At 36.4% G+C, this 21,031-nt stretch overlaps 1 protein-coding gene across 1 annotated transcript in view; it reads left to right on the top strand.

Moving 5' to 3' along the window:
* Positions 1 to 3,173: 3,173 nt before the first annotated feature.
* LOC106879918 (sorting nexin-4) overlaps positions 3,174 to 21,031 on the top strand; it is a 32,757-nt gene continuing 14,899 nt past the window's right edge. Inside the window, exons 1-4 of the mRNA XM_014929669.2 lie at positions 3,174 to 3,325; positions 17,386 to 17,492; positions 19,797 to 19,935; positions 20,511 to 20,588. Coding sequence (XP_014785155.1) covers positions 3,215 to 3,325; positions 17,386 to 17,492; positions 19,797 to 19,935; positions 20,511 to 20,588 — 435 coding nt within the window. The 5' untranslated portion in view covers positions 3,174 to 3,214. The remainder of the gene's footprint in view (positions 3,326 to 17,385; positions 17,493 to 19,796; positions 19,936 to 20,510; positions 20,589 to 21,031) is intronic.

Here is a 21,031-nt window from a genome sequence, read left to right on the forward strand (position 1 = left end):
TTTGGTTCTCTCTTTTCTTCCTCCATATCACCTTCATACAGTTGGGTTTCCGATATTTTCTCCACTGGTAACTCCACTTTCTTTTTCCTTCCTACAGCCCTCCTTCACAGTTTCTTTTCTCACCTCTTCTCTCTTCTTTTTCTGCTTCTCAGACGGAGAACTCATTCCTCCGCTCCTCCTTCTTTTCTTTTTAACCAGAGTGAATCCCTTCTCCGCTTCTTTTTCTATTGCCTTGTCCTGTACTACCTGGTCCACACTCTCATGTCTCTCCTCCTGTTCTGTTTGTGGCTTTCTTTGGATGCACCATGCCTTCATGTGGCCACTTTCTCCACATGTGAAACACACTGGCGGCCTACCCTCCACAGTAACTCACATCTTCTGGCAGCACAATCTCAACCACCACACTGTTCAAGTCCTCTGTTGTTGCCTGAATCGTTAATTCGATCCCATATCCCCACTAATCTACCTTCTGGGTCTTTGTAGCCTTCAGTATCTTCCCGTCTTTCATATTATATGTTATGGCTGTCATCAGTCATTCTTCTTTCAATTCGGGTGGCACCTTACCCACTCGCACCTTGGCCACAGGTTTGCTGCAGTACGAAGTCAAGAGCACCCATTCGTCTGTCCTTATTGCCTCTGTGGAGTGCTTTATTGCTTCCTCCTCCGTTGTGAAGCGCACCTCCACAGTGGCATATTTTCTCCCTCTCGTAATGTATGTTGGGAATCTTTTTATATTTTTAAAACATTCCTCTATGGCCTCTATTGGTGCTATTTCTATCTTTCTCGTGGCTGCCTTCATGGTTTTAAATATAACCGTTCTTTTTGTCACGTTGGCCGATAACTCTTCAGGCGGTGTCAGCTTCAAAATGTTTCCTTCCTTTGTGATTAATTTCTCACTCTCCTTCATCTTTCTAGGCTCCACTTTTATCTCGCGGAGCTCCAACTCTCGCGTGTCTACTCCTTTGCTCGTTGCGGCCGCATAACTTGGGCCTGCCTCCGGTGTCTTCTCCATTTTCCCCACAATGGGAAACAAAACAACAATTAACGAATCAACAACGGCAACAATTCAATCAACAATGGTAACAATTCAATAAACAGTTCAACATAAACTCACGTATTAATTCACAGAGACCGCTAAGCATTTCGCCCGGCGTGCTAACGTTTCTACCACGTCGCCGGCTTTAGTGGTTTTACTATATCACTGAAGTATCGTCCTGGCTTTGTTAAAGAGACTTAACTCTTAACTGTAAGGTTTAACTTTAACAATTTACTGCTCCAAACAGTAACGAGGTTGTGGAGTTGACAAGTAATTCATTGTCGTTCAGTGTCGTGTTTAATTCCATTCCTCACCCTACCGAGATAAATACTGCCAGTATCCAAAACTTTCAGTGTTTCTCATGGTGTGGAACAGCTCCCTGAGCGTGGAAGCCCCCTGGCAGGAGGGAAGGGTTGTGAGACTCGTAAAGAAGGAGGACAAGTACGAAGGCAAGAGCACGCATTCGTCTGTCCTTATTGTCTCTGTGGAGTGCTTTATTACTTCCTCCTCCGTTGTGAAGCGCACCTCCATTTAAAACTTGTCCAACACAATGGCAAAAATTAAAAAAATTATATGGGTGCAAATTGCATTTAGTTTCCTCATTAATAACGTGGAACGGTAACAAAATATTTCACTAATACTTTAAGTGTTAGGGCTGGGATTTATTAGTTTAAGAATTATTTGCAATACAATGGTGATAGAGAAAATAACTCGCTTTTATTTAAAGCTACTAAAATCACTAATGAGTACTGACTTATGAATCAAAAGCATTCAGTCACCTTCCCGTTTCTTTTTTTTTATTTTTTAGTCATAGTGTATCTAAGACTACATTACTCAATGTATCATTTAAGGAATCGATGTAAGCTGTGATTTGATAGAGATTTATTTGTTATTTTTATCAGACTTTTGTGATTCTGAATACAAATCATCATTATAGGAAAATCATAAAATGAGGAAAATTTCTAAACATGTGGTTGTGTGGTAAGAAGTTTGTTTCCCAGTCATATAGTTCTGGGTTCAGTCCCACTGCGTGGTACCTTGGGCAAATGTCTTCTACTATAGCCTCTGGCCGACCAAGGCTTTGTGAATACGAGATTTGGTAAACGGAAACTAAAAGAAGCCCGTCATATGTGTGTGTGTTTGTCTTTGTGTCTGTCCGCCATCTCTGCTTGACAACAGGTGTTGGCGTGTTTACGTCCCCGTAACTTAGTGGTTCGGCAAAAGAGACCGATAGAATAAATGTCAGACTTATTAAGGGGTCGATTTATTTGGCTAAAAATTCTTCAAGTTGGCGCCCCAGCATGGCCTCAGTGTAATGACTGAAACAAGTAAAAGATAAACGATAAAAAATTCCAAATTAGCACGAAACATTTTTCCTTTACCAAATGGAAAATTTGGGGTTAGTAACACTTTTTATCTTCGTTGCTATTGTTGTTTACACCCTAATGACCTATAGCTTAGCGTAGACTCATAACCATAGGCGTTCCATTTACGACCATCAAGTTTTATTTTTCAAGTATATAGAACTATATCCTTCAATGTTTGTTTTCTCTTTTAAACGGGTAGGGTGTGACTTGAAAGGGATTTGGCTATTATTACTAGCAGGTGAAGTGACCACATATAGAGTCCCTCATTCTCCAAAAGCCATATTGTTGCTAAAGAAAGCGCAATCTTAAAATAAGTTACTTAATGCGCTTTCATAATTTTCCGAATTAATTTTTTTTTTAATATTTTTTCTTTACGTTATCAGCAACACTTATAAATATTAGAACGCTATGCTCCAGTGTAACCTTAACTGTGATAATCAATTGTTTCCTGGTTGTTGTTGCTGCTGCTGTTAGCACCGAGTCAGCTCCAATCAAACTAACCATTGATCAAAAGCGCTCCACCCATAGCCACCTTTTTTGTTATGACGTTGTATATTGGATTACATTTTCTTATGCGTTATTTCTTTCTAGGACGTTATGTCGTAATTTGAGGGTAATTTGATTATCTCTGGTTGGACGAGTGACCACATAATAGAGACTAATTAGTCGCTGGTTTAGTTTGTCTGACGGCTTAAAATATAAAACAAAAGAATTTGGAAGAAATAAAAAGGGAGATTATCAGATCGAGCATGGTTTTTATTTTAGAGTAGTTTCCCTTTATGTCTCGTGAGTTCTAACCACATACAACAAAATGGCAGACGTCCCAGATAGTGGGTCCTCCGAAAATCTTACTGAATCAGCTTCTCCATCTACAGATTCAGAAAATGAAGATTCTTCTCCACCTCCGCCTCCACCGAAGAAGGTAAACCACTTCTTTCATTTATTAATAATAATGTTTATCTTTTTTTTCTTCCTACCTGAACATTTTAATTCACTGATTATAAGTGGTTTTCGTCTTATCGAATGCATAATATTGTTAGTAGTAGTATTGTTTTTATTTGTGTTGTTTGGTTTTTCATTGTGAAAATTCTCTTAAATAACTGTAATATACTTTCGCCTTTAAACGTTTTATTTATAATTTTTTGTGAAAAAATTGATACAAAGACACAGCAAATAGATTCGTTAATTTTTTTTTTTTTTAGCACCTAATCAATATGATAGCTAGTCACCAATTTAAACGAATTAATATTATTACTTTTTCTCTATCCTATTATTATTTCTAAATTTAAAGATATACCTTATTACCAGTAAATTTTAAATTCTTGGTTTCAATATAAATTTCCGTTTGTAAAATATTTCTTCTAGAAAAACATAACAGAAATATAACAATGGCGAAAATAAATAACAGACGTGTGCGAGAGGAAAGAGGGAGGGAAGGGGAGAACTTCTGCGTGGTCGCTCGTTCGTTAGAAACAACAACCAAATCTCTCTTTAAATCACATTATATCTTCTTATCAATAAAGACATTGAATAATGTAGTCATACAGGCACACAATTTGCACGATGGTCGCATTTTAATCAGAATTCTACTAGATCTGTGCCGACCTGTAGCTCAACACCAATAGCAACAAATAAATACAGGAAAGGAATTTACATACGTAGACAGCGAGGAATATTTCTATAAATTAATATATATTTATTCATAATTTAACCTCTCTCTCTATCTATCTATCTATCTGTATATATTACTCTATCGTATTCAAAGTTAAACGTTAGGTCGCTCGGCAGACTAGAATTAGCAACCTAATCTGCAAATTATACCCTATCGTCTTTAAAGGAAAACACATTGGATAATGTAATCGGAGGGTGAATGAAAAAAATAATAATTGTTGTGATTGGAATGTTTTGTGTGTGTGTGTGTTTTTTTTTTTAAACAATATGACCGATTTCTGAATAAGCAAACAACATAAAACTAGGGGGAGGATTTCCTAACGTCGTTATGGGCGGAAATACCATCTACTGTGTAACAATATTTAATGGTGTTTCCCAATTATTTATATCATGTTTGTTTTGTTCTTGAATATTTCGATAAATTATGGAGTTAAACGCTGAAAACAAAAAACGAAACCCATTAACTAAAAATAATGTTTTTGAGATAAAAATTACAAAGATAATTTAGACAAATTGGGAAAAATAATTTAAATTCTCTTGTAATGGTATGTGCTTGATATTAATCTACTCTACCACCACTACCCTCTTTCCCGAATTTGTAGCCGCCTGCCAATGTTATAAATAATTTTAATATTTGCTGAATTTTTGAAAGTCTCTTGTCTTTTGATAATAAACTAGAAATATAAATGAACAATGAGAAAAAGAAAGAAAAAGGAACCTATATATGGTTTTAGTTTTTAATCTGCTGGAAATAGCAGCCAAATCTCCCTCAGACTACGTTTTTTTGTTTTTTTTTCTAAGACGGGCACATTGAATAATGTAGCTTGCAGTAAACTAGGTTTTAAAATATATAAATAAATCGAAATACTGGACGGTTACAACTGAAATGCTCTTTATGATAGGTTTTCTTGACCAGGCTTGGGATTAAACAACAAACTAAATGATAGCCAGAAATCATTATTATTGAATTACCATCATCATTGGTTCTACTTTCACTTTTCCATGTTGCAATCCGTTAAACATGCAGTCAGTAGAACATTGCTGTGAGCCAATGAAGAAGCCTGTTTGAGGTTTCTCACTCTGCAAGAAGTTGTAGCTAAATCTCCTTCAAATCACAACCCTGATATTTTTGAAAAGGAAGAAAACATTAGACTATATAACCATAGCTATAAAGAACGGTTATGATTGAAACACCTTTAAATATTGATCTGCTTCATCAGGGCTAATACACAGTATAGATCTGCTCAGTCAGTGCTAACACACAGTAACAACTTCATTTCATGTCTCTCTTTCTCCCCCCCCCCCACTACTCTGTTTCTCTCAGGCTTGATTTTCTTAGGTTGTTATACCTATATTTTCTTAACTTTTTTTTTGGTCTGTTTCAACCACATTCTCCTTTACTGTTTACATTCCATGACTCCATAGCAGCATGGCCATCATTCTTGATTATATTGTTCAGTGTCTTGGATGGTCAATTGCTTTTACATCCCCCTTTCTCATTAAATAATATTGCACGATCAATGATCCATATTTGTTTGTTAGGTGCAGGCATAGTTATGAGGTTGAAAAGTTCACTTTGCAACCACAGGGATTCCAATTCACTTTCACTGAATGGCACATTGGGCAAGTGTTTTCTACAATAGCTTCAGATTGACTTGTGTGTGTATTGGAGTATGTTTGTCTCTGTCTTTGTATTGACACCTCTTAGGTTGAGGTGATATTTGTTTATGTTCCATATAAATAGTATATCCAGCTGACTGGTTGTTCAATGTTGTAAAGATACTTGAAAATAAGTGTTAGCATACAAAGGTTAGTATCATGAAGGGCATCTGGCTGTAGATTACTCAAGAAGCCTCGTTCAGTCCTAGTACAAACTGAAACTAATCTATCTGTATTATCTTATGGCAATTTACTCTCTACCTTAATTGTGTGATCAATTTTCAAGCCAATATGGATGATCTCCCTGCTGTTACTCCATCCATTAGAAATTGCTACCCAATCACATCCTTCCATGACACATTGGATAATGTAGTTCTTCATAGCCTTAAAAAGATTAGACAATCACAACAGGTTGTCTTGGATTAAACAACACTCCAATGCACATACACATATACAAGTCAATCTGAAGCTATAGTAGAAGACACTAACCTACTGTGCCATTCACTAAATTTCCACCTTTTTCCATGCTATCTTAGATAGATTTAAGTATATGATTATTGAGCCTACTAAAAATAGTTGCCAAAGTCCCCTCCTTTTGTACACTATTGTCTTAAAAAATAAAGACATACTGAATAATGTTTTCTTAGATTCACTATGTTTGGATAAAAAGATGGCATGATCATGATTGGAATATCTTTAATCATTGATGTGCATGATCACAACCAACTTAAAGCTAACCAACAACAATCTCTTTGACCAATTAAATGTAACATTTTGTGTTGCTTTTGCATATGACACCTGACTGCAACTTTTATTCTTTCCAAACTCATTGCTTGCCTGTGACCCTTTTGCAATATTGCAAAATCTATTGCTTGGTTTGTGTCCTCTTCTTGGAGTACAAAAGTTGTTTGCAGTATGTTGCCTGTGACACAAGTAAATGCACACAATCCATGCTGTAAAGTGGTTGGTGATAGGAAGGGCATTCAACCATGAAACCGATGTTGAAAAACATGACATACACATGAAAGATTGACATTTTTTTTTCTCTGCTGTGTGTTTCTGATGACAATGAACTTTGGGAAGTGTGCAGACACTCTGCAGGCATGTATCCTAAATAGACATAAAATGATGATGAGAAGGAGGGTGTACCTGGTTAAACATTATAGAAGTTATTTCACTAATTGCTACTCTACATTGTAAGGAAAATTCCTTGCTTGGAATAAACTTTGTGTTCATAATCATTTACTTATCTTTCTTTTTATTTAGCATAAAATAAATTTGGTTCTTACTCTAATCTGGAACCTTGATAACCAACAAGGCTGGTTGTATGTTGTCTTTCTAACTAGTAGAAATATCAGTTAAACCTTCCTTAAATCACATCCCACCTTCTTCAAGTAAACATTAGATAGTATAGGCATTCAACCATGAGACTGATGTTAAAAAACATGACATACACCAGAAAGATTGACCTTAAAACTGATGAGATATTTAAAGGCTGTAATGCCTTTGATGGTAAGTCAACTTCATCAGGATTCAGGGTTGACTTGAGAGATTAACAACAATTGGCTGACTAGCATGTCTTATAAAGTCTCTGATGAAGATAACGCAATTTATTGCCAGAGACACAAAGAGCACCTAGTACACTCTGTAAAGTGGTTGGTGCTAGGAAGGGCATCCAGACAGAAACCATGCCAAAATAGATGACTGGAGCCTGATGCACCTCTCCAATTTATCAGCTCTCGTCAGACTGTCTAACCCATGCCAGCATGGAAAACGGATGTTAAAAGATGATGATGATGATGATTTGTATTACAGACTTCTAGAAGCATTGGATCCTTCCATTTTTTTAGTTATAGATACCATGGTGATTCTCAATGGCAGAAAGAATCATAGAAATTTTATATATTGTTTCTCAAAGATGGCTGACTGAGCTTTTAACATTGATCAGTTCATATTATTGATATTTGACCTATCTTATCTGAAAAAAAAAAGTTTGTTTCTTCTGATAAACTACTATCTCAGCATTAACTGTTTCCATCATTCTAAAATTATATAAACTTTGTACTTTTGGCTTCTTTACATAAACTAAAATTCTGCATTCCGATATTTCCTGTTAAATGGAGGTAGAATCACTTCTGTACTGAGCAAAACACCTTGTTGCATTTAGTTTCATCCTTTCTATGTTTTGAGTTCGTAGGCAGGAATTTGTTTTAATAACAAAGTGAAGGAAAACAACTCCCATTATGCAACCAGAATGATCGCAGATATTCTCCAGATATCCAGATTAATTGTTGAAAGTCATCTGTATCCACTTGGTTACTTGGATCCCACATCAGCTGAATGAGAGCATGGCCCAACTGTGATTCAACTGTAGATGTGCGAAGAAAACAATTCTTTTTTTTTTTTTTAAGAGAATTGTGACTGGATAATTGGAATGTCTATAATAATGTAAAGTGCAAACAATCATGGGGGAGGCATAGCAAACCACCTCAAACAACCTCAAAAGCAGGACTTCACCCAAAGAAGGTTATGCTTTCAACTTGGTGGTGGGGTTGGAAGGGTGTTGTCTTTTACAAACTTCTTCCCACTAACAGCTGGATAAATTAAATGCAGTGATCCCCTAGAAGCATCCAGAACTTGCTTATTGTAAAGGCATTGTCTTTCATCATGACAATGCTAGATCACACACTTTTTTGCAAACACGGCTGACATTACTGGAACTTGGCTGGGAAATTTTGCTTCACCTTCCATATTTGCTCAACTTGCACTTTCAGATTTACACCTATTTCAGTCTCTTTAAAATTTATTGAAAAGGCTGACATTCAGCTCTGAAGAAGATCTTAAAATTCACCTGGAAGAGTTTTACACCAATAAAGAAGAGAAATTCTTTGAGCAATACCCTTCCAGTCACACCAAATTGAAATTTTTCACCAATTAAGAAAGGAAATTCTTTTACCAGTAAAGAAGGTAAATTCTTTGTGGTTTGCCTACAAGATTGCAGAAGATACTGAAACTAAACAGCAATTATATCATTGATTGAATAAATAACGTTATGTTTAAAACTTGTGTCTTATTTTCCTTAAAAAAGTGAACAAATGTTTTGGCCAGCCTAATATATTTTTTATTAAACCAAACTGAAATTGTAATATAAAAGAAAAAGACAAACCTAGTTATATAATAATTTATTTTAAAAGTAGAGCATCAAGGGATACATTCATAATTAAATACTTGCGAGTTTTCAGTTTCGTACATGACTTTGCATGGCAGTGGTTAGAAGTGTCAGGCACACAATCATGAGGTAGTGAGTTTGATTCCCAAACCAGGTTATGTGTTGTGTTTTTGAGCAAAACACTTTATTTCACAATGTTCTTGTTCATTCAGCTGTAGAAATGAGTTGCAATGTTACTGGTGCCAAGCTGTATCAGCCTTTCCCTTGCATAACATCAGTGGCATGGTATGCATGTGTGACTGCTGGTCTTCCATAAATAACCTTGTCCGGGCTTGTACCTTAGAGGATAACTTTCTAGGTGCAATCCCATGGTCATTCATGACCAAAGGTGGTCATTTCCTTTGCCTTTTACATGACTTAGGGAAGTGTATAGTTGACTGATTTAGCCCCAGTTCATTCCTTGTACTTATTTTATCAACACCATTGTGAATCAGTGCAGTAGTCTCTATTTGCTTAATCAACCTGCTAGAGATAATAACCAAATCTTCCCTAAATTGTACCCTTCTGTCTTTAAAAAAAAAAAAGGGTAAAGAAATGGACACACAGAATATATCTAAAAAAAATCCCTGGTCATAACCAGTTGGAATGCCTTTCAACATAGTTGCTTAATAAGTGTTAATTTGGGGCTAAGCAACAACAATCTCAATAGGAATAAAGGGTAGAATTTAACCCTTGTGGGACTTGAACTCAGATTGTAGAGGACTGAAAACTAAATATCATTAATGCACAGTTCCAACTCTCTGCTACTTTAGCCACTACACTTCCGTTATTAAATGCCATAAAAACAATGTATTAGAATAGTTGTACTAAATAGGAATATTAAACCCTTTCAATTTCTCTAAATGACTCATTCTTCTTCTTTCTGGGAACTGTTAATGTAGTTAATCTTAAAAAGAAAGGAGCTACTTAAAAGCTGCCACACAGTTCAACAATCTGTTGACCTTTGCTTGTTCTGGCTTTAAGTAGACTAACGATTAATTTCTGTTTTTTGACACTTTTTATAATTGTTAAAAACCTGAGAATTGGCTTTGCTTTTGCTTTGCTTTTTGCTTTTAGTTCCTTATTGTAAAGAAGTCTTTTGAAATCTGTTTCTTATACGTCAGTACACATAGATTTTGATATACATATACGCACACACATAACGATTATTGTAGAAATACACCATGGATTATGAATGTACATGTGTGCGTGTGTGTGTGTGTGTGTGTAGGTATAGATGTGTGGTATGAGGGTTCCTTCTCCAACACAGTTTCAGGTTCATTCCCATTGTGTGGCACCTCGGGGAAGTGTTTTCTTCTATATCCCCAGGCTGACCAAAGCCTTGTAAATAGATTTGGTTGATGAAAACTTAAAGAATCCTATCATTTATATATGTGTGTGTGTATCTGTGTATTACTGTCTCCTCGTCTTGACTTGATGTGATAGCTGTAAACAAGTGTCACTGTCATGCAAGCTGTCTTCTGTTTCTAATCTTCAAAAGAAACATGTCTGGTTATTATTACCTTATTTATTACCTTAGATGGAAACAGGTGAGGTTTGATGAGAGGAAGAGCATTTAATTGTAGAAAACCTCCACAAATTCTGTCTAACCCATGCAAGTATGGAAAGGATGAATGCTGAAGAGTTGATATACATAGTAGCAAAAGAAGGGGCTCGAGAAATCCAAACAAACACCTTAGTCAGTACATCATGCAAAATCCTGGCTAACAGGATGAATAGAAAGGGAAAAAATTATCTAGTGTATTCAAAGGCTGAAAATCCAGGAAATGTTCATCCATCACGGGATATAAAATAATAAACAAAGGAATCGTGTGTATATGTGTATCATCATCATCCCCATTTAACATCCGTTTTCCATGCTGACATGAGTTGGACAGTTTGACAGGAGATGGTAAGGCCAGAGGCTGCACCATGCTCCATTGTCTTTTTTGTTACGGTCTCTACAGTTGAATGCCCTTCTTAATGTCAACCACTTTACAGAGTGTAGTGGGTGCTTTTTGCCTAGCACTATATGTATGGGTATAGTTAAAAGACAAACATTAAATAAATTAAAGGGTCTCTCAACACCTTTCAGTAGAATAACATTTTTAAGAAAATGTTTATAGTTACTTTGAAGTTTCTGTTCTGTATGCTTCATTAGACTGTCTGATGGTAACTTTGAAACTATTCCATGTAAAAATTACATGCACACACACATGCACATATATACACGCGCTGAAGCGAATATGTACAAGTATTGCTGTGAGGTTGAGCTCACCTACTAACGATATGGTTTCAAGTTCAGTCCCACTGTGCAATATCTTAAGCAAGTCTTCTACTATAGTCCCTGACTGCTCAATGCCTTGTAGGTAAATTTTGTAAACAGAAACTGTACAAAGCCCATTATATGAGGGGGTTTCCAAAAGTAACTGGAAACGTCTGTGGGACAAGCCTGTTGTAGTTCAGGCTTCCACCACTAGAAGCCACTTGATGCAACCCTCAGGCATCAGTCTGCTGACCAGTGTTAACTGGTACGATTGTGCTGCCATGTGGTGCATCTTTATTTTGCAGTGCTTCTCTGCTGTTTGTTGATTTTTGCAATGGCTGAAATGAAGGAACAGCATGCTGCTTCCATGAAATTCTGTTTTCTGCTGGAGAAAACAGTAGCTGAAACAGTTGTCATATTTCAAACAGCTTACAAGACCACTGCCATGAGCAAAACACAAGTTTATGAGTGGTTTTCATGCTTTAGAAATGGTCATTTGTCGCTTGAAGAACAACCTTGTTCAGGACAACCATCAACCTCCCAAACAAATGTAAACATCACGAAAATTCATGAACTGATCTTGGAGAACTGTCACTGAACAGTTGAACTTGTTGATATGATTGGTGTGTCCTGGAGCTCCTGCCAACGAATTTTGAGCAAGGAATTGCGAATGAAAAGAGTTGCAGCAAAATTTGTGCCTCGCTTGCTCACAGAAGATCAAGAGCAGTCACAACTGAATGCGTGTCGTGAATTGAAAAAACAGTTGGAAGTTGATCCACACCTTTTTGCAAAGGTCATGACCGATGACGAAAGCTGGTGCTACGGAATTTGCAGATGTGGAAGAGGTGAAGAAAAAATGATGGAAGCGTTAAAAGGCATCATACTCTGTAGTGAACTTACTTATTCTAGTTTGTAAACATTTTATATCTATTATTTACCAACACAGACAGTAATTTCCTTCTTACCCTGCATGTGTAAGTGAAAGCAGGGTATTGTAATCACTCATCTTTGTGTATTTGCAAAATTATTGGAAAATGAACGGATTTTCAACAAATTTGGTTTGATTATCTTCAAGTATACCTAAATACATACATAGATATGCAACTGTGTGTGTGTAGTGATGGATTCAAGGGTTTCATTTATTTATGGGTTGATTTAATTTCATCAGAGTATAGATATCTATAATAGTGATACTTAAAAAAAAAATTCAGCTCTATTAAGAAACATGCGTAAACAACACACTGTAAGCCACACTATGCATCTCTCATCTCATGATTTTCATGTGGTTGCACGAGACTTCCTTTGAGAGTTCTATATACATATCAGGATACCAAATCAGCAACCCAGTGCAACTATCACATTATTCCTCCTCAAAACATTTTGGCTTTTTATATCCTGTTGCAATTCTTGCACTTCACCTCATTTGAAGACTTGATGCAATTTTCATGTTCAATCTTCAACAGCTAGCATTGTCAATAATAGGCTGCTCCACTTCTTCAATGACTCCGGCATTGAGGTCATACCTAACCCAGGGATTTGATATGGTCACACCCATCACTGTTAGGCATCCTTGCAGACTCAGCATGGACCATTGTGTCAGGTGTTGTGCTCAATTCTGGTTCTGGCTCTTGTGTGTTTAGCAGAGCCAGTTGCTCAACTGCCACTAACTGCAGTAGGCAACCCACCTTAATTCATGCAGTATTCTTTCCGACATGTGTTACATATTTTGCCTTGGATGCAACCTTGTACATCCTCACCTATTTCAAAGAATGGGTTTACAGCAACCCTCAATGGTCTTTTCATTAACTTTTCAGCCAGTGATAATTTATAACCACTTGAGGCACTCCAATGGTTGAACAGAATTTTGTTCAAGTATCAGATCATCCCATAAGTTCTGTCCGATTTTACCTTTCTTAAAATTGAATGAAATTTAATAGTATTTTAGAATGTCTAATGGAATTAAAAAATTATTTTTATGCATTTGTGTACATTTAAACTAATTAAATATTATTTTACAGAATAATAGAATTACAATTTCTTTGATTAAAACCCTTTCTAACATGGAAGTATCCAAAGAGCATTTGAGGCACATAATGCTTTAAAAAGGAAACTCTGCAGCCAAAGCAACTCGAAACATACACTCAGTTTATGGGAAAGAATGCTTGATGAATGAAAGAACTTGCAGAAGATGGTTTGCAAAATTCAGAAGTGGAGATTTCAGCCTTGAAGATGAAGATCGAACAGGACGTCCAGTTGAGTTTGATGATGAGCTCCTTGAGGCATTACTTGAAGAAAATCCTGCATTATCAGTCAAAGAATTGGTAATAAAACTCAGTTCAAACCATACAACTGTTCATCATCTTCAACAACTTGGAAAGGTTCTTAAACTTGGAAAATGGGTGCTTCATGAATTGTCCGAAAGCAACCGCAAATTCCGAGTTAACATCTGCTCTTCTCTCCATTCTCACAAACTCATTTCACCCTTTTTGGATAGACTTGTGACTGGTGATGAAACATGGATCTTCTATTGAAATGTTAAACATTGTAAACAGTGGCTTGGTAAAAGGGAAAAAGCTCAACCACAACTGAGAAGGGAACTTCATGGGAAAAGGTTCTTCTCTCTATCTGGTGGGATTGCAGAGGAGTAATTCACTTTGAATTGTTACCACCTAATGCAACAATCAATGCTGAAGTCTACTGTCAGTAATTAGAGAGTTTGAACCATGCTTTGAAGAAAAAAAGACCCACTTTAGTGAATCAGAAAGGAGTGATGTTTCATCAGGACAATGCGCGACCCTACACTGCAAAGATCACATCACAGAAGATCGAAGAGCTTGGTTGGGAAAAAAATTCCTCATCCACCTTATTCTCCCAACCTTGCTCCTTCAGACTACCATTTGTTTTGTAGTTTAAAGAATCATTTGGGGGACATAACTTTTGCAAACCAGTAGGAGGTCGAAACTGACATTTCAGAGTTCTTCGCTTTGAAACCAAAAGAGTTTTACATTGATGGAATTAGAAAGTTTGTAAATAGATGGAAGGAAGTCATAGATAATCAGGGAAAGTTCATTGATGATTAAATTTCAGTTAAATATAACATTTGATCACTTGTTTTCTTTATTCAAAATTCTGACAGAACTTATGGGATGACCTGATAGTTGCCAAAATTCCTTGTTTTTGGATCAAAATGCTTCAGTTCAGCTTTCACAGCAGGTGTCTCGATCTTTCTGCAACCCATTGATGACAACATATTCTTTAACGCAACAGATTCAGGCCCATTGATACTAAAGCTGGGGTCACACCAAAACGAGCAAAGACGTTCAGCAGCTTGCTTTTTACCACTTCAGTCAAGTGATTAGGACACAAGAATGCCTGGATCCATGTTGGATAGGCATCTACAGTTATGAGTATGTTACCAATGTTTAGAACATATACCCAATCCATATGCACACATCAGGGCCCAGAAATAGACCATGAATCATTTGCTTTTACTGTATTTGGCCTAACTCTTTGGTAACGATCACAAGATTTGACAAGCTTCTCTACCAAATGAGTCAATCTAGGCCACCTAACACAGTCATGCCTTCTTAATTGTTTGTTGAATGCCCTTCCGTGTGTCGTGCATTTTAGCTAATACTGCAGCTCTATAAGGTGCTGGAATAAACTGATGATTTTTACAATATATTAAGCCATTTTCACATGTTAGAAAATCCTTCTCTTTAACAAATACATGTTCCAGATTCAAGACCAATCTCCAATTTTGCTGTAAAATTCTTTCTCTTATTTTGTGATATAAAGCCTTTGCATTTAGATGTTTTTGGATGCCTTCCATCATTATGTCCTGCCATGCATTGTCGCATTTGTCTAAATGTGAAGCAAAGAAAATTATATCACTGTCGTTATTCTTATTATACCTCAACTGAGAGAGGGCATCAGTGTGTGGAGTACCCAGAACATGCTAAACGACAAAATCATACTGTGATAGGATCAAACTCCACCTGGCTATTTTTTGTCAAGCATGTCAAGATACATCTAAATCCTTTGCAAACAGGCTTTTTAAAGGCTGATGATCTGTTTCCAGACAAAACTGCTTTCCTAGAAGGAAATACCAGTCTATCTACGCACCATATCACTGCATAGGCCTCTCTCTCTATGTTCGACCTTTTATATTGTACCTGGCTAAAAGTGTGACTTATGAATGCTACTGGATGTCCTTTCTGGGATAACACCTCAGCTACTGCAATCAAAGATGCATCTACAGTGAGAGTACTCATCTTTTCCATTGAGTACGGTTGCAAAACTGGAGCCTCCAAAAGATGAGTGATAAGCATATGGATACCCCATTTAAATTCTTTAGATCTAGCTGATAAGAGTGGTTCTACTTTTTCAGCATACACTGAGACAAATCTACTGTAGTAATTTGTCAGACCCAATATTTTGTCAATATCTTCCTTCTTATATGTCCTTTAGTGTTGCTACCAGTTCCTGAAATGGAGAAATGCCCTCTTCAGATATGTTCATTCCCAGGAAGGTCAAATTTCTTCTTCTGGAGGACTTTTCTTTATTAATGGAGAACTGCGCCTTGGTTAGCCTTGCAACTACTGCATTTTCTCTGCTTGTCAATTTTGCTTCGCTACTAGCATAGATGAGAATATCATCTTGGTATACCCTGACTCCTTCAATCCCTTTTAGTAGAGTTTCCATGCAGTTCTGAAATATGTCACTCGAATTCTTAAGTCCCTTTTGAAGTCTGTTGACCAGGTAGAGACTATTGGTTGTATTAATAGCACAAATATGCCTTGCTTCCTCCGCTAAAGGTATTTGCCAATACACATGCCTTAAATTGAGAGTGGAGAAAAATTTTGCACTTGACATACCAGAAAAGAAAAGGTGTCAATATGTGCATTTAAATGAGCATTTTAATTGACACACATGCAATGAGATACATTTTTTTTTTTTTTCCTAGCCATATCACAGGTGAAGCACATCTGACTCCAGAGTAACTGGACAGTGCGATGATACCTATCATTTCAACCTCTTCAATTCATCTTTAACCTCTTTTTCCAAATGTACTGGAATGCACCTCATCACACTATATCTCTGAACTCATCACGCATCAGAGCAGTTAACTCAGGCCACAAAACCTTTAACCTCTGAAAACACATCCATGTTCAAATTGAAACCGAATGAGTTGCCTTTAATATCTTTTCCAGTCAGCCCAAAAGAGTATGGATTGTCTACCACAATAAATTTTCATGACTCATTGGTGTTGTTGAGATTAAATGTCACTTGGATAGATCCAACAACCTTCAGATCTGAACCATCAACGGTGGTTAATCTACTGTGGCATGATTCAGTTGGGATACCTAACTATGAAGCAAATATAACGGGACTATAGAACAAGCTGCCCCAGTATCCACTTTCATATCTATGCTTCTGTTATTTATAAAGCACTTGTCAAAAACCCACGTTATCTCTACTCTCATTGTTGTTTAGCAATAAACTGTTTACAGATCCAGTCTTACTCAGAGATACATTTATGTTGTCCATATGGCAATAGTTTCTAGATTGGCAAAATCTTGCAAAATACCCTATTTTGCCACATTTATTACAGTTTTTCCCATATGTTGGACATGCATGAGCTTTGTGTGTACACCCACAATTTCAACATTTCACTACATCATCACTGCTACTTGGGGTATTCTTGTTAACATTAAAATTTGTTATTGTTTGTTGACTACTCGCATACAGTGTTTCCAATTCTATAGTGGATGTGAGAGCAGCTATTTCAGTGTATTTTATATTAGAATGACACCGTAACTGATCCAAAATGCCACCAGGTAGAAAGAAATGTTGGTCTCTTTTTAACATCTTCAATGTCATCGCATTCAATTTTTGCTTCAAACTGTATCAACCAGGCATTAGCTTCTTCCAAATTGCTCAAGTTTGAATGTATTCTGGTTGTCGTCCTCGCCGCCAAGTTTTGTGTTTCACTCTTTTAGGACATATGTTAAATGTTTGTAACTGTAACAGTAACACTCCTTTTATGGCTGCCAGCTTTCTTTGAGAGTTCTATATACATATCAGGATGCCAAATCAGTAACCCAATGCAACTATCACTAGATTCTTTTGATTCTGCTGTTTCACTCTATGTCTTGATCTGTTTGTTCTCTTTCAGACTCATTTGCTACAATGGATGGAAATCACTGTATCAGAGCCAGAAAAAAGGACCATACCATCCATGAAAATGCAAGATACATATATTGTGTACCTTGTTGAAACAAGGTAAAGTATTAGGTTTTTTTTTTCTCTTTTCGTTTTTAGCTAACACTACCTATTATTACACACAGATTTCTTTGAACTAATATCCTCATCTCGGTTTGTTATTGTCATTGTTTTGGCTATTCTACCCTCTGATCTTCTTCAGGTATCTGTCATGCTACTCAGAATTTCAGATTGAACTCTTTATACAAATCACTCGGGTAGATTGTTCTCATTTCATTGTCTATGTCCAGTATTCTCTGGTATTAGTTATTTTAATGCATGTGATACCACTTAATTGTTTCACTGAAACCAGTGGGCATTGAACTCAAGCCTACCACTTGAACTGCAACACTTAATACTTAAGCAATGCTCATTATATATATTATTAAAATACAAAATCTATATATAATTGTTCATAATAGTGCTGGTGTGGTAGGATAAAAATGTGGCTTAATTGACTTGTAAGAATCTTTTTTTTTTCAGTTTTCTTTTCTTTTGTTACACTTTGTGAAGTTAGTGTAGAACTTCCACTTAAATGATCTTAACTTAGCCTTTTTCAGATTAACTATAAGACTCATGATCATCATTTTATGTTTGTTTTTCCATCTTAGTATGAGTTGGACAGGTCTTTGTATGGGAAGAGTGATGGAGGAGAGCCAGTGATAGAGGAGAGCATAACTGACGAGATAATAGGAAGAGAGAGAGAGTAAGATAAATTGCTACATAATGGCTGTTGGTAACAAGATTGAATAGAAACAGCATGATTGAAGGAAGAGGGAGTGAGAAAAGAAAGTCAGCATGATGGAAGCATGAGTACTGGAGATAAGAGAGATTGGTGGATTCAGCAATGTATGATTGAAGAGGGAATAAGTTGAGAGAGTAATGAATAGCAATGAAAATGGGTGATGGCAAGAGAGTGTGAACGATTAATATCAGGAGTAATGAGAGAGAGAGAGAGAGTGTCATGGTTAGCAATAAAGTTGGTGCCTTTGAAACCAGCACCTGCGTTGCTAATTAAATCACCCAGATAACAAATGCTATCAACTACTTGTAGAGAGCCTTCCAAACATTTGAAGGAATTTCTTTCATGTGTTCTTTAGCTGCTAATTACTTCCGGACACATATTAGTGTCCCTTCCTTCTCAACTGCCTGTGATTTCACTACACCACTTGTGCATCTACAATTTACAGAGGAAACACCATATGAAATAATTCCTACCTACTCCATTTCTGCATATCAAATATGTCCATTTTTCTGCTAGCTGTACAGCCCTGCCTTCCCTCCTGCTAACTAGGACTCATCTTCTTTATGTTTACTTTAGGGCTTCTCATTTCTAGGTATGGTTTCCAAGTTTGAGCAGTTTACCTATGAGAACTAGATCACCAAGTTCCCATTGACAACCAGTCTTAACCTTCTGTTTTGGTTTGGAGCTGAGAACTGAGTCCTGATATAAATAAATCTGCATTCTCAATTTCTTGATGAATTCAATGTTAACAGTCACCTTGCTGACAGCACTTTCGTACATGGTTTGCATGGCTAAACCAAGTCATTTATTTATCCCTAGTTTTCTTCATGACCACTAGACTGTACATCATGAAACCCTGTCAAAACTACTTTTCCTAGTAGGCAAAGCTCGGTAGAATGGTTTACTTGTTAAGTTTTTCCTGCATTTGCCTCAGTAGGAAAAGGACCACAATGATATCCTGTCCTGCCATAAATCTGAAGTACATCTCTTCTAGGTTAATTCTCTTCCTAATTTTCATCATCTGGTCAATCAACTCTCTCTCTCTCTCTCTCGCTATATATATATATATATATATATATATATATCCCCCTCTCTCTCTAGTATCTTCTTCACCATTGTAGCAGTTGATAATGATGCTGCTTCACCAGTTACTGGGTATGATATGTTTCTAATTAACTGCTTGTGATTAAAGTATGACCAGCTTTGCCATATGTTTTAAGAATCTCAGCAAATATTCCTGGTGGTCTAACTGCCTTCCCTGCTTTCATATCCTCATTCATACTTTTGACCAAATGGTTCACAACTTCAATGGCTAGTCCCTCTTTGTTCTATTTTGAGTAGGCCATCTCTTTCATGCATTCTTGTCATTTAACAATTTTTAGGAGTAGCCTTTCTCTATCTTCCTTTTTAGTTTCAGTGAAGTCAGGTGTATCTATCATTCCAAACAAACTTCTCCCTTATGATGTCTCAGCTATTCCTTATGCACTGCCTTCCAATCAGAGATCCTTGTACTCTCATTGCAGCACATGTGCAAACTTTTTGGCTAATGAAATTAATTGATATTCTCTTGAACTTTGCAGAGTTACTGACCCTGAAATGAAAGGTTTTGGTGATGGGGCAACTTCAGTGTGGAGGCGTTACAGCGAATTTGAATTGATCAGGAATTATCTAGAAGCAATTTACCCACAAGTTGTAGTCCCACCTTTACCAGAAAAAAAGGTTTGTAGCTCAGATATTGTTTCTCATGGTAAATTTTTCAATATGAATTCATCATAAACATGATGGTGTTGTTTAACCTTATTCGGCTCTGATTATACAGACCTGTGATCAAAGATGTTCCAAATTGAGCACTCCAACATGTTTCCTGGACTACATTATCCAATGTGAACTTTCTTGTCTTTTTTTTAAGCTGGTGAAGTGTAATTTAACAAAGATTCCATTGTTGTTTCTAGCAAGTCAAGGAATTATCCACAGCAGTGATGATGAACTTAAGACACTTGTTGACAGTGGCACATTACAAGTGTTTAGGTTTCACATGTACTTTGCCACAAAAAAAAAGAAAAGAAAAAAAGAACTTTTCTGCAATATACTGTTATGAAAAAAGCTTATCTATAAGAATATATTTACTTAAAACTAAAATATATGTAGACCTGTAAGTAGTAATATAATACCAGGAGTATTAAAGAAATTACTTCAAAATGGCAAACTAAGTGTTACCTTTGTTGATTCAAACTAATATTTCTGTCATTGACACCTGCTAAATATTGAATATTACTTCATCTTTTTCCTTTTAGGCAACATTTCTCTGGCAGAATGCACCATCTGATAAATTCAACTTGGAATTTATTGAAAGGAGAAGAGCAGCTCTAGAGGTTGGTGGATTTAAATCCTTTCTCTCAAAATAATTGGTTCTATTTTAGCTCTCCCATTTGGAGCTAACAATGTCAATTTTTACTAGTTTAGATTATTGATTTGAGGAAATAATAATAAATCAGTGTTTGCTATATTTTATACCAAAATAATCCATCATGTTACCTACAAATACATGGCCTCATGATTGCTGCTGGCCACCCACAGCAATTACACACACATCTCCAAAAATTGTCTCAACAAATCTGTGTTTCCTATTCAGCTCTTACTGTTATTATACAAGATTCAACTATATTCCACACTGGGGTACTCTTCATGTATCTGAGACAGTACACCCACCAATGTCATTCTAAACTAAACACCCCAAACGACAAAGCTTTTGGTAGACAAACTTTCATTCATCAACAATTTCAAACTCTCTCTCTCTCTCTTTCACATTCACATT

This window comes from Octopus bimaculoides, chromosome 4 (genome assembly GCF_001194135.2).
Source record: "Octopus bimaculoides isolate UCB-OBI-ISO-001 chromosome 4, ASM119413v2, whole genome shotgun sequence".
NCBI lineage: Eukaryota > Metazoa > Mollusca > Cephalopoda > Octopoda > Octopodidae > Octopus > Octopus bimaculoides.